The sequence below is a fragment of the Crotalus tigris genome, unplaced genomic scaffold, assembly GCF_016545835.1.
Source record: "Crotalus tigris isolate CLP2741 ecotype Arizona unplaced genomic scaffold, ASM1654583v1 scf7180000018151.1857312, whole genome shotgun sequence".
NCBI classification, from domain to species: Eukaryota; Metazoa; Chordata; class Lepidosauria; order Squamata; family Viperidae; genus Crotalus; species Crotalus tigris.
In genome coordinates, this window is record NW_024096849.1 from 1,298,019 (window position 1) to 1,312,176 (window position 14,158).

Sequence of the window (14,158 nt, forward strand, 5' to 3'; positions counted from 1 at the left end):
GGACCAGAATTTCTGTTGCTAAGCAAGGCAGTTGTGAGTCACACCCAATTTTACGATTTATTTTTTTTTGCCACAATTGTTAAATGAGTCACACAATCTTTACGCAAATCTAACCTCCCCCATTAACTTCACTGTTCAAAAGATAGCTGGGAAGATCACAAATTATATGACCCTGGGATGCTGCTACTGCCATAAATATATGCAGTTGCCAAGTACCTACATTTTGCTCCTGTAACCATGGGAATGCTGCAATGGTCATAAGTGCGAAGACCAGTCATAAGTCATTTTTTTCAGTGTCATTATTACTTTAAATGATTGCTAAATGAAGGGCTGTAAATTGAGGACTCTGTATTGCAAACTGTAAAGCATGTAAATCTACCAGCTGTTAAGTTTTTATTTGCAGTAATTTTTATAAGGTGTAAGGTGTTCAAATCTTAAGAGTGGGAACATGAAGAAATTATTTTCATTCTATTTTATTTTTTATATTTATTTCAGGTTATTCAATCCTTTTTTAAAAAAGAATCACAAGTTTTTTAGGCTTCTGATTTGTTTACTGCTTCTGCTTTGTGTGTGTGTGTGTTTCGCGGGAGAAAACCCGAACAACCAAAGACCTATATATATATATATATATATATATATATATATATATATATATATATATATATATATACACACACACACACACACACACACATACATACATACATACTGTGTTTTATCTTGCTAGTCATTGACTGTAATTAAATAGTTGAACAGTGAAAAACAAATCCTCAGTAAAGATTTGCAGGACCTGTTTTCTGTGGCATTAATTTAACTTGCTAAAAGCCCTTTTAATTCCTTAACCAATTTGTCTTTGAGGGGGATATGGTGATAGGAAAAACACTGCTCCTTTTAGTGTGCAGTTGTGTGAATTGTCTGTAATGTGAAAAATAGAATGCACACTGGACAAAGGTAAGGTAATAGTGAACTATAGTGCGAAAGAGATAGTTAAACCGTAGCTGTAAGCCTGGGTACAGGATTGATACTTCTTATTGCTTAGTTGTTCACCAAGTTCCCCGAAATAGACCTACTTCCATAGAAGATGTGTTTTATGCATTGGGTCTACTCTAACCCTCTAAAAGTATTTTCTCTACATAAATCCTCATAGTGAGTAAGCCTTTTTTTAATGTAGTTTAAACCAGTGTCCTTTCACTATTTCCTGTAAAAACTCACTAAAGAGGCAACTTGCTTCATGCAATTAGTACATTACAATCTTTCTGATATGCATTCAGGTTCTCTTTGGCAAGATGACTATTTGGGAGAAGACAAGGCAAGATTATTGAATCAAAATTACTTTTAAAAGAAGTAACACATTTCTAACAGTGAGTGTCAGATATAAGATTGCTAACATGTTCTAATAGTATGCAATGTTCTGAGAGCCAGTGGGTTAAATAATAATCATCTGACATTCTAGGTTTTTACTCTAGAAGTCTTTGTATAGGTATAATACCAAGGAAGTGTACAGCCACATCAAGATCTTATATTGGAACATATTTAATAAAACATTGTTAACTGTTTTATATGCTCCAACTGAGCATTGTTTAGCATATTTCTTACCAGATTGGAGAAGTGAAGAAATGAAGGCTTAGATCACATTTCATACTAAGACATAATGTATCATGACTTAGCATTGGGGCTGATTCAGCAAATCATGGTAAAAACAAACATTAGCTTAGCATAATGTGTGGAGTCAAACACTAAGTTGTTTTAAATTATCTGAAAGCATGAAGTGGGGGAGTCATATAGGAAAAAACGTAGAATGTTAAGTATATACAACTGGTTGTAGGTAATTAATATTGATGAATTCATAAATCAGTGACAATTGATTTCTAGTATGGTCCTACTGACTTGTTCTCATTTATAAATGTATATTTTATTTATTATTATTTTTGCAAAATAATAAGTAGGAAAGATAAAAGAGGGGTGGGCACTTTTTAACTTATTTGGATAGCAAATTATTCAGAGCTTTAATGCTGAAATTCAACCTTAATGCTTGAATGTTCTTAATATATATCAGCCATGTAATTCCATAAGAATTGATATAATAGACTTTATCAAGATACTGCATGATTTGAAGATCCAACCTCATGAATAATGCATTGCAGTAATCCTACCTGGAGTTTATGAGACAAGAGATCACCGGGACTAGTGAGTGATATACTTGCTGTTTTTAAAAACAAGATCCAAAACTTGTCTAACGATGTTGTGGAAGCAACATTCCTGTATGCACAGTCTACAAATTTATTTTTGCTTTGAAATATATTTGTTTGAACTAGGATAAACATAAATTTAGAATAGGATTCTTTTTCCAGTAATCAGTAAAATTTAATACATGTAAGATTTTTGAAATAAGATATAAATAATTGGAAGCTCTTAAATATATAACATAAAAGATTCATTTAAACATTCATCACTTGAAACTCTGGAGACTTCTTTCTTTGGATAAAAGTACTTAATTTACTGGATTACCACTTCTATTTTTATATATGTACTTACAACTGAATTTTTTATCAGTTCATTTAAGAAAGGATTTATTTTCTGTTTCCCTTTGAAACATTTTAAGCCCCAAATGTTATAAATAATGGGCAGTTACTTTGTTTTTCCACTTCATCCAAATGCTTGTTTAATAAGAAACCTTTCAAAATGCAAAGTTGCATTCCTAAAATAACAGTAAGGTATAAGACCTACTGTGCACAGAGAATCTGCTTTGGGTAAATAAGCATAAATTCTAAAGGAGACTTTAGAAATTCCCTGTGCTAAAATTAATTTAAGTACATTTGGTTCCTAGACCACCTCCTGAAAGCTATTTCTGAAGTTGGTTGACTGCTGCTTACTTGAAGAAGTTGTACACAGATCTCACTGTGGGATGACTATAGATAATTGCACTCCAGTGGGCAATAAATCTATTAATTGAAACAGGTATTTGTTTTTATAAATTATCTTTTCTGAGAAGCTAGACATTTTACATTTTAATTTAGATTATTGCTTTTGTTGTTGTTAATTGCGAAGTCGTGTCCGACACATCGCGACCCCATGGACAATGTTCCTCCAGGTTTACTGTTTTACATTACATTATTGCTTTACAAACACTAAAATTAGTTGCTGCTTTTGGAAATCATTTATAGGGTATACATTAATTGACTATGTTGGAGTATATACAGTATACTACATGGACCTTGGCCTGAATAACCGACACCAAAATACAAGGAATTTGGTGTTCTCTCATTTAAATATGCCATAACTATATTTAAAAAAGGTTACTGTTACAAAATAGGTAGAAACCAGGTCTCTATATATTTCTGCTGAAAATCTGCTTGCCATTTTACCCTTAACCCACTGGCTAAGGGTAATCTTTTTCATAAACCTTTTTCATTAAATGAAAAGATATCCCCTCAACATTTGCCATTTCTAAATTTCATTTTAGAAATTGACTACAGTATTTTCTACTGAATAATTCCAAAGTGTCTTCTCACTATAATCTTTTTCATAGAGCCATTTCAGGTGGTTGTTTTTTAATTAGGGAAAATTTGCTGGGTTTTTTTTTTTTTTTAAGTGCTGGATTCAGGTTTAAGGAAATTTATTTGTCTATTTATTTGCTAGCATTTGTGTGCTTCTTCAGCTCAGTCCCAGATTTTGGGTAGCTCACAATGATGCAAAGTACAAAACTAATACTCAGTTAAAACAATTCAGCTTCAGTAGCAAAAGACAACATTAAAAACCAGATTATAGTATTGGTTGCCCCATTTAACTAAACTGCCCAAAGAGTAGCATGATTTTTACAGCCTTTTGGAAAATTAAAGAATTGGGCAAGCTGGTCACAAGAAACAGTCAATTTCCTCTGGCTGAGGCAGCCCTGATAGAGTCTGCCTTTGGATCCCCATCTTCTTAGTTTCTCACATCTTCTTAGCTTGCACATACACAATGGGCAGACACCACATTGAAAAGACAGTCTTACTAATAACAGGTCCCTCTTTCCATAACTGTTCTTCCTGATAAAGTAGACTGACATGCAAAAGTCAGTTGGTATTTACAACTATCTCCGTTGGGGCTGTGCAACTTCAGATGGCTTGAATGGTACACTAGGTTTGTGTTCAAACACTGAGAGTCACATTCCAAAATTGTGTGGGGCCAAGACATATTGGAAGAGGTATTTCAAATGGTTGAAGGACACATTTTGTTCTTTCACTACACCCAAACCACCCCAAATGCAAAAAAAAAAAAAAAAGCACAAATGTTTTACCCTATCAATCTGGGGATTGCATAAGGGATACTAATGAGCAATGTTTTTGCATCTCTAACATCAGGAAGGTCAATATATATCATTTGATTTATATAGTGGAGAGTATGAAATTAGTTCCTACAGACACCTTAAGCAGAATCCCATTTGTGCTTTCCTCCTAGGATTTCCCCCATTGAGCAAAAGGTACATTCGCTCTTCAGAAATAATTTGCCATTAATTTCTATGATCCTAAAACTGCCATAATGACATTTGAGAGATCATACAGGGGAGAGTAATTAAAAGGTTAAGAGTAGAAATCATGAAAATTATGTTTGTTACAGGGATAAAAGCCTGCTGCTTGGAAATAACAGAACTGTTGTGCGCAGGCAGAGAGTCCTTTCATTCCATATCTCCCACAAAAAAATGCAGTAATCAGGCCATTTTTTGGTCAATTGGAAAGCAGAGCCTATAAGCTTCCTGGATTTAACTGAACAATGCATTTAAAAATATGCCCTATTTTCTAATTGCATTATATTTTGCACATAATGATATCTAATTTAGAGAAATCTGAAATTTATCTCATTCGTTTTAATGTATTAAAATTTCTATATTTTAATATTTCACAATGCCGTCTCATACAAAGGGGTAAAAATTACTGCCCCAGTGATTTACAAAGTATAAGAACCAGTTTTAAATTGTTTGTTGTTGTTAATTGCGAAGTCGTGTCTGACCCATCGCGACCCCATGGACAACGTTCCTCCAGGTCTTCCTGTCCTCTACCATCTTCTAGAGTCCATTTAAATTCACACCTACTGCTTCAGTGACTCCATCAGCCATCTCATTCTCTGTCGTCCCCTTCTTCTATTGCCCTCCATCTTTCCCAGCATTAGGTTCTTCTCCAGCGAATCCTTCCTTCTCATTAGGTGGCCAAAGTATTTGAGTTTCAACTTCAGGATCTAGCCTTCTAAAGAGCAGTCGGGGTTGATCTCTTCTAGGACTGACCGGTTTGAACGCCTTGCAGCCCAAGGGACTCGCAGGAGTCTTCTCCAGCACCATAGTTCAAAGGCCTCAATTCTTTGGCGCTCAGCCTTTCTTATGGTCCAACTTTCACAGCCATACATTGCAACTGGGAAAACCATGGCCTGGACTATACGCACTTTTGTTGGCAGGGTGATGTCTCTGCTTTTTAGAATGCTGTTTAGATTTGCCATAGCTTTCTCCCCAGGAGCAAGCGTCTTTTAATTTCTTGGCTGCAGTCCCCATCTGAGGTGATCTTGGAGCCCAGAAAAATAAAATCTGTCACTACCTCCATTTCTTCCCCATCTATTTGCCAGGAATTGAGAGGGCCGGATGCCATTGTTAGGCAACAATAAAAATGATTTAATGAGGTAACGTAATGGTATGGTTAAGAAAAGAAATTTTTGTTCTGCTTCATAGCTAAAATAATGATAAAAAATGAGTAATTCTGTGGCATTCCTTGAGCTTTCTGTTATTATTACATAGGCATAAGTTTAATTCCTCACAAATGTCTCCTCAGGTGAATTGAGGAACAGATCTTATTGTTGGTATATATTTCATTTTTCCTGTTTCTGATTTCAGTATATTTGCAGGTTTTAAATGGTATATATAAATCTGAAATGATATAGGTTCTCCTGATTGAGGAGGGGGCTGGACTAGAAGACCTCCAAGGTCTCTTCCACCTCTATTCTATTCTAAATAAAGCATTTACTATAGTTAGTTGATACATGATCCAAGATCATAACTTTTCTAAAAACTTAAGCACCAGCCTGTACCTCTCATTTTTTTTCAGTGGTTCCTGCAGGCTGCAGAGTTTTAATCTGTCTTGAGTAACTCACTTTGCTGCACTGTTGGCTTACATCCATTTTTCTTCAGGACAGTTTTAAAAATAAGGAGCAGTTAGTAGTATATAAAACAGCATTTATTCTTTGAGGTTTCCTTTTCTAAACTGGTAAGCAGAGACCACACAGATTTACTACTGCATATTAATTCTTTTGTTCAAAATGATGCAGGTAAAATGGAATAAATTATTGAAGGTAAGTTGAATGTAGTTTCACCATCTTGTAAAAATTGGGCTATAAATCCTTAAGTGAAATCTGATCTGTTTTGTTTTTTATCACTAATTATTCTAGAAATCTACTCAGGATATTATAAATTGATTCATTTCCTATATTTTTATAATGTGATCTTGTAAGGGGAAAATCATGTTAGATTATGGTAGCAAAAGATCAGATATATCTCGTAGCACCTTTTCCAAATAACAAATGTTATTAAAAGCCATAGATTTTTATGAGCTGCTCCCTTCCTCAGAGACACAGAGCTTCATGCTGGCTAGGGAATTCTGGGCAATTCCACAGAAGTCCACATATTAACATGGACAAGTTGCTGAGGTTGGAAAACTTTGTGTACAATCTTTGTATAACAGACAAATAGGAGAAAAGTTCAAATTCTTCTGCAGTACAGGTAGTCAATCAAAATAGAGCTGGAAGGGACCTTGGAGGTTTTCTAGTCCAACCTCCTGCTCAAGCAGGAGATCATTTCAGAGAAGTGGCTGTCCAGTCTCTTCTTTAAAACCTCCAGTGATGAAGAACCCACAGCTTCTGAAGGCAAGCCGTTCCATTGGTCAATTATTCTCACTGTTAGGAAGTTTCTCCTTAATTCCAGGTTGCTTCTCTCCTTGATTAGTTTCCAACCATTGTTTCTTGTCTGGCCTTCTGGTGCTTTGGAAAATAAATTGACCTTTTTTTCTTTATGGGAGTCCCTGAGATATTGGAAGACTGCTCTCATGTCACCCCAGTCCTTTTTTTCCTCTAGACTAACCATACTCAGTTCCTGCAACTGTTCTTCATGTGTTTTAGTCTCTAGACCTTTATCATCTTAGTTGCTCTTCTCTGCACTTTTTCCAAGTCTCAACAACTTTGTTGTAATGTGGTGACCAAAACTAGATGCAGGTGTGGTCTTTCTAAGGTTTTATGAAGTGGGACTAATACTTCACGTGATTTTGATTCTATCCCTCCATTTATGCAACCAAGAATTTCATTAGCTTTTTTAATTGCTGCTGAACACTACTGGTTCATATTTAAGTGATCATCCACTAGGATTCCAGGATCCCTGTCACAATTACTGTTTTTGACTCAAGTGTTGCCTAATCTGTTTTTCCTCTTTGACTTAAATCGTAATGCAGCCTGCCCATCATGGTTGTAAGTTGTGTTAGTTATAAAATGGGACATCCACATGACCAACACAATTTTACGAGCTTTTTGTAGTGATCATTAATCCAATGGTTTGTTATGGGATGGTTTTGCCAAAACCCAAAAGCGAATACTGATTTTTGGCAAAACCATTGTAAAACGCAGCCACCTGACTACAGGATTCTGCAAATGGCTATAAAAGCGAGCCAAATGCTATCATCCAACATGCAGTTGTGTCTTTGGAGGAGGGTGTATGTGAATGTCAGAACTCGGTTTTAACTACCCCAGGGAAGTCCATTGTAACTTTATATGGTCACTAATGGTGAGTCCTAAGTTGAAGACTATCTGTATCAAGGATCCTACATAGACACTGTATATACATATCTACACATTATACATGCTGTACATAATAGAGTTTGCATGGTTGCATGTCATGTGTCTTTATAATCATTCCCTATTCATTCTCTCTCGTTACTGCTTAAGGCTGGAAGGAGGGAGAGCTTTTCATTAGCTGAAAAGGTACTTGATTCATTATGATGAGTTTTTGAGTTATAACTTTCAACAGGTAGGGAGAAAGGATTTAGATTTGGCAGAATAAGACTGAAAACTAAATTCCTATTTTACAGCCACAAATCTGCATTTTGCACATTTCCCTTTAGCTAGTCCAGTTTTGATACAAATTCTTATACAAGTAATCCTTGGTTAATGACCATTTGCCAGTAACCGCTTTAAGTTACAACAGCACTGAATGAGGAGACTTACACTAGTTCTCAAAATTATGGCTTTGCATCATCCCATGGTCACATGATTGCAGTTTGCAGCCTTTACTGCTGACTTATGACAAGCAAAATCAGTGGGGAAGCCAATAGGATGTCACAAATGGCAATCATGATGCTGTACTTAATGACCACATGGATTTCATTTAATGACCACTGTTGGAACTGTCATTGTAAATCAGCTTGCTACTGTGACATTGTGCTTTATGATCTTTTGCTTAGTGAGGAATTCCTGATTCCAATGATCATTGTTAACTGAAGATTACCTGTATATTTGCACCATTGCAATTTTATTAGTGATTGAAGTTTTACCTTTGTAAGGAACTAAACACAACATATCTACTTATCCAGTTAGTATAATTTGAATATACATAAGACTGTATTTTATTTTATTTAGTAAAATAGTTGTTTCTCATTTTTTTAAAAAAATCTGTATTTTTTATTTTCTCAAAATATCACATAGTTATCTTAAGTAATAGCTAAAAACATAACATTACTATATGGTACACAGATTAGAAAAAGAAATGGAAAATCTAATAATTTCTAACATTTCAAAAAGCTATTGGAGGATGAAGGATTCAAACTAGATTGTAAGTGAAAGGTTGAAAGTAACTTATTTTTTGTACCAGATTAAGGCCAACACCAGTGTTTCTCAGCCTCAGCAACTTTGAGATGTGTAGATTTCAGCTCTCGCAATTGTGAAACTATGGATGTATGACATATATTAAATGAGTTCCTTTTTCTTCTCCAGTGAGGCTGATAGCTGATTTGCAATTGACAGGAAAAGGTAGGCTTTCCTTGAACCATCTGAGTTTTCTTTGATAATGTCAGAAAACTGATTTTGATCCTTCTCTAATCTATTCTATTTACTTGGTTGTAAGACTGTGGGTTGATTTTTGGATCAAATCTGTGTTTAGTTGTGGTGTTTAATTATTGCAATTTCATGGCATATAAGATATTTCAGTGAGATTTGGACAAAATGTTTTGGACAAAATAGGCTTATTTCAGGGTTTGGTCATCCCTGGAATGATAAAGTTTCTTAAATTTGGAAGACTAACTTCCTGACAATTAGAGCACTATCTACTCCAGTGGTTCTCAACCTTTTTAATGCCGCGACCCCAACCGGTCGTAAGTCGAGGACTACTCAACTGGTCGTAAGTCGAGGACTACTCAACTGGTGCAGCACCGTTTGCAGACTGGGACTTTTGGCGGGCTCAGCTCAGCAGGGTAGAGACAGTCTGGACAGTTCCTATTGGCTTTTGAAAGCCAATAGAATTAGACTCTATTCAAGAGTCTAATTCTATCGGGAGTAGCACAGCTAAGGAAAAGGGGGGAAAAATGGCAAACTGCATTGTTTGGCGACCCCCATGAAATGGCCGTTCGACCCCAAATGGGGTCCCGACCCACAGGTTGAGAACCACTGATCTACTCGGTGGCTGAGTTGGCAAGATCCAGAAGAATAATGATAGATTTTGTACTTAATTTGTGTCTACTTTTTAAATGTGAGCCCTCTATTAAAAGATTGTATCAGTGTCAAAATGCATTTTTAAATTAAATAATGATGAAGAAGCTTTTTGATAGGTAAATATATTTGACTTAAATAAACTTTTTCCTCATCCTCTACCCAATATCTTCTTTTGGAAACACCCAGATGTTTAAAATGGAATTAAATGCAAATAAAATGAAAATGGTTTGGGATTCTAAGTATTGCCCCAAATTGTTTTGCAGTATCGAATTTCACCCCAGTGTTGCTGAACTACTTTTAAAGTACTTTTATATTTGAGGAAGATGATTTTATATCCTTCTGTACAACTTCAAGCTTCATATCATTTTTGAATGTTTTCACACATATTGTCAACTTCTGGCTGAAAAGCCCAACTAAGAAAAATACCAGAGGCATTAAGTCCTTTAATGTAATCTTTATTGAGCAGAATCATTTCAGTAGGATCAAAGTGAAAGCTAGCTCTGAAGAAAAAGCGGGAAGCAAGTAATTAAAAGAATGAATTTCCTCCTCTCCTCTCTGACAGTTCAAGTCACATTGTCCAATACATCTCCCAGTAATTGTTATGAGAAGAAACTTTGGTTCACCAAAACAATTCTTCCATAGCTCCAGCTTTCTCACGGTGATAAGAACACCTGTGAATCCAAAGTTGCCCCCTCCCGTCTCCCTCCCTGCATCTGTTGGCAAGCTAGAAGCATGCAGAAGTCCTAAAGGCAGTAGGGCTTATAGCTTGGCATAAGCATTTATTACTGGGAAATGTTTTTTAAAAATGGAACTTTTCCATACCTATGTTGATTGAAGTGGTATAGATTAATCTGTTATTTTTGTAAATAAAACTTTTAAACATTGTTTGAACTTCAGTAATTATTTCCCATTTAAGTTATATGTTTCCTTTCAATTTGAGCCAAGCAGGTGATAGCATGTAGCAAAACAATAGCCAAAAAGACCTAAAAGGGATGAATCTGATTGGAACCTGAATGGGAGATAACCAAGAGATACCACAGAGTGGTTGGTTAAATAGTGAAGTAAAAAAAAAAATCTTGGGGAAAAACAATAACAGCGTACCATTTCTTTTTTATTATTATTAAAAGTTTTAAAGATTTTATACAATATATACCTCAAATCCCTCCCACCCCTCCCCCCCACTTCCCAAAGCTGATTACAGGGTTACAAATAAACAGTCATAATCTAACTAATATTACCCAACTATACAAACAATCAAATCCATAACATACTTTAACTCCTTTTCAAAATTAAATACAAAAATAATAATATAATTAAACCATAAAACTAAAACAAATTCTACCATATTAAACTATTAATAATAATCTAAAATTTACTCATAAGCTAGATAATACTTTTTAGTCTCATATTTATTCTGAATATAATCTATCCATCTTCTCCAAACCAAGATATATCTTTCTTGTGAATAGTCCTTCAAATAAGCGGAAATTTTTGTCATTTCTGCTAAATTAGACACCTTGAGTATTCATTCTTCCATAGTAGGCAAAGAATCTTTCTTCCAATATTGCCCCACCAATAATCTTGCAGCTGTTATAAGATTCAACATCAAATTAATTTCTTTAACATCAAAATCTACAATAACACCTAACAAAAATAATTGTGGCGTAAACTTTATCTTTCTCTTAAAAATCTTTTGAATGTTCCACCAAATCTTAATCCAAAAAGCTTTTATATTTCTACAAGTCCACCAAATATGAAAATAAGTTGCATCTAAGCTACCACATCTCCAACATTTGGGCTGTAAATTAGGATACATACAGGACAGCTTTTGAGGATCCAAATGCCACCTATAAAACTTTTTATAAAAATTTTCTCTTAAATTTTGAGCTTGAATAAATTTTACATTTCTAACCCAAATTGTCTCCCATGTGTCCAATAGAATCGGCTCTTGAATATTTTGAGCCCATTTTATCATACAGTCTTTAACTAACTCCGTTTCAGAATCCAATTCTATTAAAACATTATAAATAGCATACCATTTCTTTAATGAGGGAAACTCATGTTAACTTGTCCATGTAGTTTGCAGAGAAAAAAAGTGCATCTAAACCTTGGTCTAGACCAGGGGTGTCAAACTCAATTTCATTGAGGGCCACATCAGCATTGCAGTTGCCCTCAGGGGGCCGGGTGGGTGTGGCCAAGGTGGGTGCAGTCTACTAGTGGGCGTGGATGGAATGGGTGTGGCCTATTGGGTGGGCATGTCCAGTTCTACATCGTTCTCATCAAGGGTGCCTGTGGGGGCCTAGGCAGGAATGGGACAGATCTGAGGGTTTCTGGCAGAAGGGGGGGGCGGGGCAAGCACCAAGGCATGGTCCATTTCTTCATTCCTCACAAAGGGTGACACCTCCCCAGCATGCACCCAGGGGGCGGAGCCGACGCGGCGGGCTGGTTCCTCACTGTTTAGAAATGGCGGCCTTGCGGAGCTAAGACTGAATGCATTTCAACATAGATGGCCACCACAAAATTGTACATTGGCTCTCGGCCGGCCAGGGCCAAGGCAGCAGGGGCCATTCCCTCACTGTTTCCAGGATGGCTTCACAGGCCATATGAAACCACTTTGCAGGCCGCATCCGGCCCCTGGGCCTTGTGTTTGACGTGTCCGGTCTAGACCAGGGGTAGGCAACCTTGGCTCTTTTATGACTCATGGACTTCAGCTCCCAGAATTCCTGAGCCAGCATAGCTATGGAATGGATTTCTAAATACAGTGTAAATAAAATAGTAGTAGGACATACTTTGGTTATAAAGAAAAGTTGTCTCAGGAAACGTTGACTGTGTTTAGAAAAGATGGCTACCTACTCTTCTCCATATGATTGGCAGGGTCCAGAATAAGTAAATGTAAAATTTTTTGAGGCCAAGATTGTTATGCAACCTAAACAAGCCTCAAATACTACAAAAATAATTTTGTTTCCTAGAGTAAAAGACATTTAGAGCAGCATTTTCATGCTTTATTTGCAGTTTTACGTTCTCTAGCAATGGCAGAAACTAAGTGGTTTTAAGTGGGAAGGTGACTAACTGGAAAAGAGACCTGAACTTGGTATCTGTGATTAAAGTTTTTCTTCTAGGTAAAGATAGTTGCTTACCTCTGAAAAACTTTTAGCTTGACTTGATACATTGTCTTACCATTGTCTCTTGTATAGGGAAAGTAAAAAAAAAAAAAAAGCTCAAGATATTCTTTACTGTCCCCTGTTAACAAAAATCTGGAAGTCTCACCTTTCATGCAAGGCAAATGATCAGTAATAAACATATATATATATATATATATATATATATATATATATATATATATATATATATATATATATATATGTACTTAAACTTATATACCACTTCATAGTGCTTTTACAGCTCTCTCTAAGCGATTTATAGAATCAATATATTGCCCCCAACAACCTGGATCCTCATAATATCAACCTCAGAAGGATGGAAGGCTGAGTCAACCTTGAGCAGGTGAGAATTGAACTCCTAGCTATAGGCAGAGTCAGCCTGCAGTACTGTATTCTAACCACTGTGCCATCACGGCTCATAGATAAACATGGATCATAGAAGAATAGCATGTAACATTTTCTTTTAGACTCAAGATGCTAGCATTACTAAATGAATCACTATAGATAGTTCTTCACTTATTTATATATATTTATATTTCATATTTTTAAATCACCTATCTTCCCCAAAGAGAGTTTCAGGGTGGCGTACAATATAATATAACTGATAAATAAAAGAATGTATAAAAATTAACATTAAAATTAAACTAGGGTTAAAAAAAATTATAAAATAATGATAATTAAAACATCAAAAGGGAAAAAATCCTAAAATGGCCATTTAATGTCAGATTATTACAGGTGCGGAGGGGCTCTCAATAGATTAATCAGCCCTGTTGTTAGTTGGTCTTCTGTGCCCCCCATGCAAGATTGCAGAGCCAAGTTTTGATCTCTTTGCAGAAGGCCAAGAGATTGAGAGTTTTCCTTGCCTCTGGGGTCTGGATGTTCCACAAGATAGAGAAGGCCCTCTTCTTAGACCATGCCAGTCAAAATTCTTTGACTGACAAGATCTGCAACATACCTTCTCTGCCTGATTGAGTGAGACAGGCTGATGAGATGGTGCGAAGCATGTGCTATAGGTAACTTGGTCCTATGCCTTGTAGGGCTTTATAGGTGATGTCTTGCACCTTGAATTGGACCTAGAAACAGACTGATATCCAGTACAATTCGCTGACCAAGAGTGATATATGTGCCCTTCCTCAGACACCCAGTATGACCCACGTAGATTTACTCTGCATCAGCTGAAGCTTCTGGATACTTTTCAGGGGCAGCCTCATACAGAGCATGTTCTCCAGCATGATACATGTAGCATCCACTGATGGGTAATCAAAGCCTTCCTGCTCAGTTTAGACTAA

At 36.1% G+C, this 14,158-nt stretch overlaps 1 protein-coding gene across 9 annotated transcripts in view; it reads left to right on the forward strand.

Annotated features, from left to right (window-relative positions):
- PRKAG2 (protein kinase AMP-activated non-catalytic subunit gamma 2) overlaps positions 1-14,158 on the forward strand; it is a 244,384-nt gene that overhangs the window by 189,047 nt on the left and 41,179 nt on the right. For 5 of the 9 annotated variants that reach the window (XM_039348395.1, XM_039348393.1, XM_039348396.1 and 2 more), the window contains one exon: positions 8,995-9,030. The exons of 2 other annotated variants lie outside the window; for them this stretch is intronic. In XM_039348395.1, the coding sequence (XP_039204329.1) occupies positions 8,995-9,030 (36 nt within the window). Of the gene's footprint in view, positions 1-1,353; positions 2,959-8,994; positions 9,031-14,158 lie in introns of those variants that run through there. 2 more of the 9 variants (XM_039348399.1, XM_039348400.1) reach the window with 2 other exon arrangements.